The sequence below is a fragment of the Gossypium arboreum genome, chromosome 10 (assembly GCF_025698485.1).
Source record: "Gossypium arboreum isolate Shixiya-1 chromosome 10, ASM2569848v2, whole genome shotgun sequence".
Classification (NCBI taxonomy): Eukaryota; Viridiplantae; Streptophyta; class Magnoliopsida; order Malvales; family Malvaceae; genus Gossypium; species Gossypium arboreum.
In genome coordinates this window covers 98098169-98099584 of record NC_069079.1, presented here as the reverse complement: position 1 = coordinate 98099584, position 1416 = coordinate 98098169, and the positions used below count along the sequence as shown (strand labels likewise).

Genomic DNA, 1416 nt, shown 5'->3' with positions numbered 1-1416 from the left:
TGGAGTATTTTGACGGATAACGTAAGTTTAAGAATTATAAAAAATTAAATAAATAATTAAAATGACTTTTTTTATAAAATTAAATCATCAAATAAGTCTAAAAATTAATATATCAGGCATAACTACATTTAAGTTGTGTTTATGGAAATAATTTTTTACAGTATATATAATATTAATATATATTGTCTTAAATATTTAAGATTAATGTAAACGACAATATCATATCCTATAAAAATTTAAAAATCCCGGACCGTAATAAATAAAACGTAATCTTTATCTTTTAGGACGAAATAACTCTCATATCTTTCGTCCTCAAGTTTCCTATTATCTTCAAACGAAAAAAACATGTCGGTGTTGGGGCAAGGCAAGCATGGAGGCTCCGCCGCCAATGACGACGGCAGGAGCATTGTTGCTAGACTCTCCGGAATGAGTGACGCCACGAAGAGAGTGGCGAAGGAGGCCGGCTACGTGTCGAAGAAGCTGTTGAAGAGCACGGGAAAAGCGGCGTGGTTGGCGGGGACAACGCTCCTTATTCTGGTGGTGCCACTTATCATCGAGATGGACCGCGAACAGCAATTCAATGAGCTTGAGTTGCAACACCAAAGCCTCCTTGGCTCACGCGCTGCTCCCCTGCCCCCATCTCCCAAGTAAAACAACAACTACGGTTTAGTTTGTGGGATATATGAAAATTTTCAGTGCTGGTCTTTTATTGGTTATGAACATGTATTATGGATTCCTTTTTGTGAGTTTAGATTATGAAATTTTATTGTTTTAAAAGTATTGAGCTTTATGATTATGTTAGCGGGCTATTGCTGAAATTCATGAAAATTAATATTTGAAATTGAAGCAAGGCATGGAAATATAATTTAAAATTAATTAAAGCAATATGAATATTTTAAAACCAATTGGCTGAAAAATGAATTAATATTCAATATCCATGTTGTATTTATAGGCTAATTTATAGAAGTAAGTTCAAAAAGTGCTCAAAAAAGATAAGCTTTGTTTAAAATTTAAGTGTTTAGTATTGATGTAAAAGAAATACTTTTAAGAAATAAAATGTCAATTTTAGATATGATGTTGTTAAGTAAAATATAAATTTAAATAGTGTTCAAATTCGTTAATATTATGATATTTCAGTAAGAATATAAAAATAACTTATTTAACTCATTATTAATATTTTATTATATGAAATATAAATTTTAAATATTTGTAAGCACTTAATAATAATTATTTGTAAATTTTAATTTGAATATATAATCTATACTTTAAATATTAATAAAATATAACCATTATAAATTTAAATATGTAAGGTTAGATATTTAAAATAAATTTTAATAGAAAAATAATTATATACCCAATATAAATATTACATAAAATATCTTGAATTATAAATCGAGGTTATAAACATTTTATTTG

The 1416-nt window shown here is 27.9% G+C and overlaps 1 protein-coding gene across 1 annotated transcript; it reads left to right on the top strand.

Moving 5' to 3' along the window:
* The first annotated feature begins 255 nt into the window (after positions 1 to 255).
* LOC108473079 (mitochondrial import receptor subunit TOM9-2-like) lies at positions 256 to 777 on the top strand. The gene has a single exon (XM_017774638.2). The coding sequence runs from the start codon at positions 346 to 348 to the stop codon at positions 649 to 651; it is 306 nt and encodes a 101-aa protein (XP_017630127.1). The 5' UTR covers positions 256 to 345; the 3' UTR covers positions 652 to 777.
* The last annotated feature ends 639 nt before the right edge of the window (positions 778 to 1416 follow it).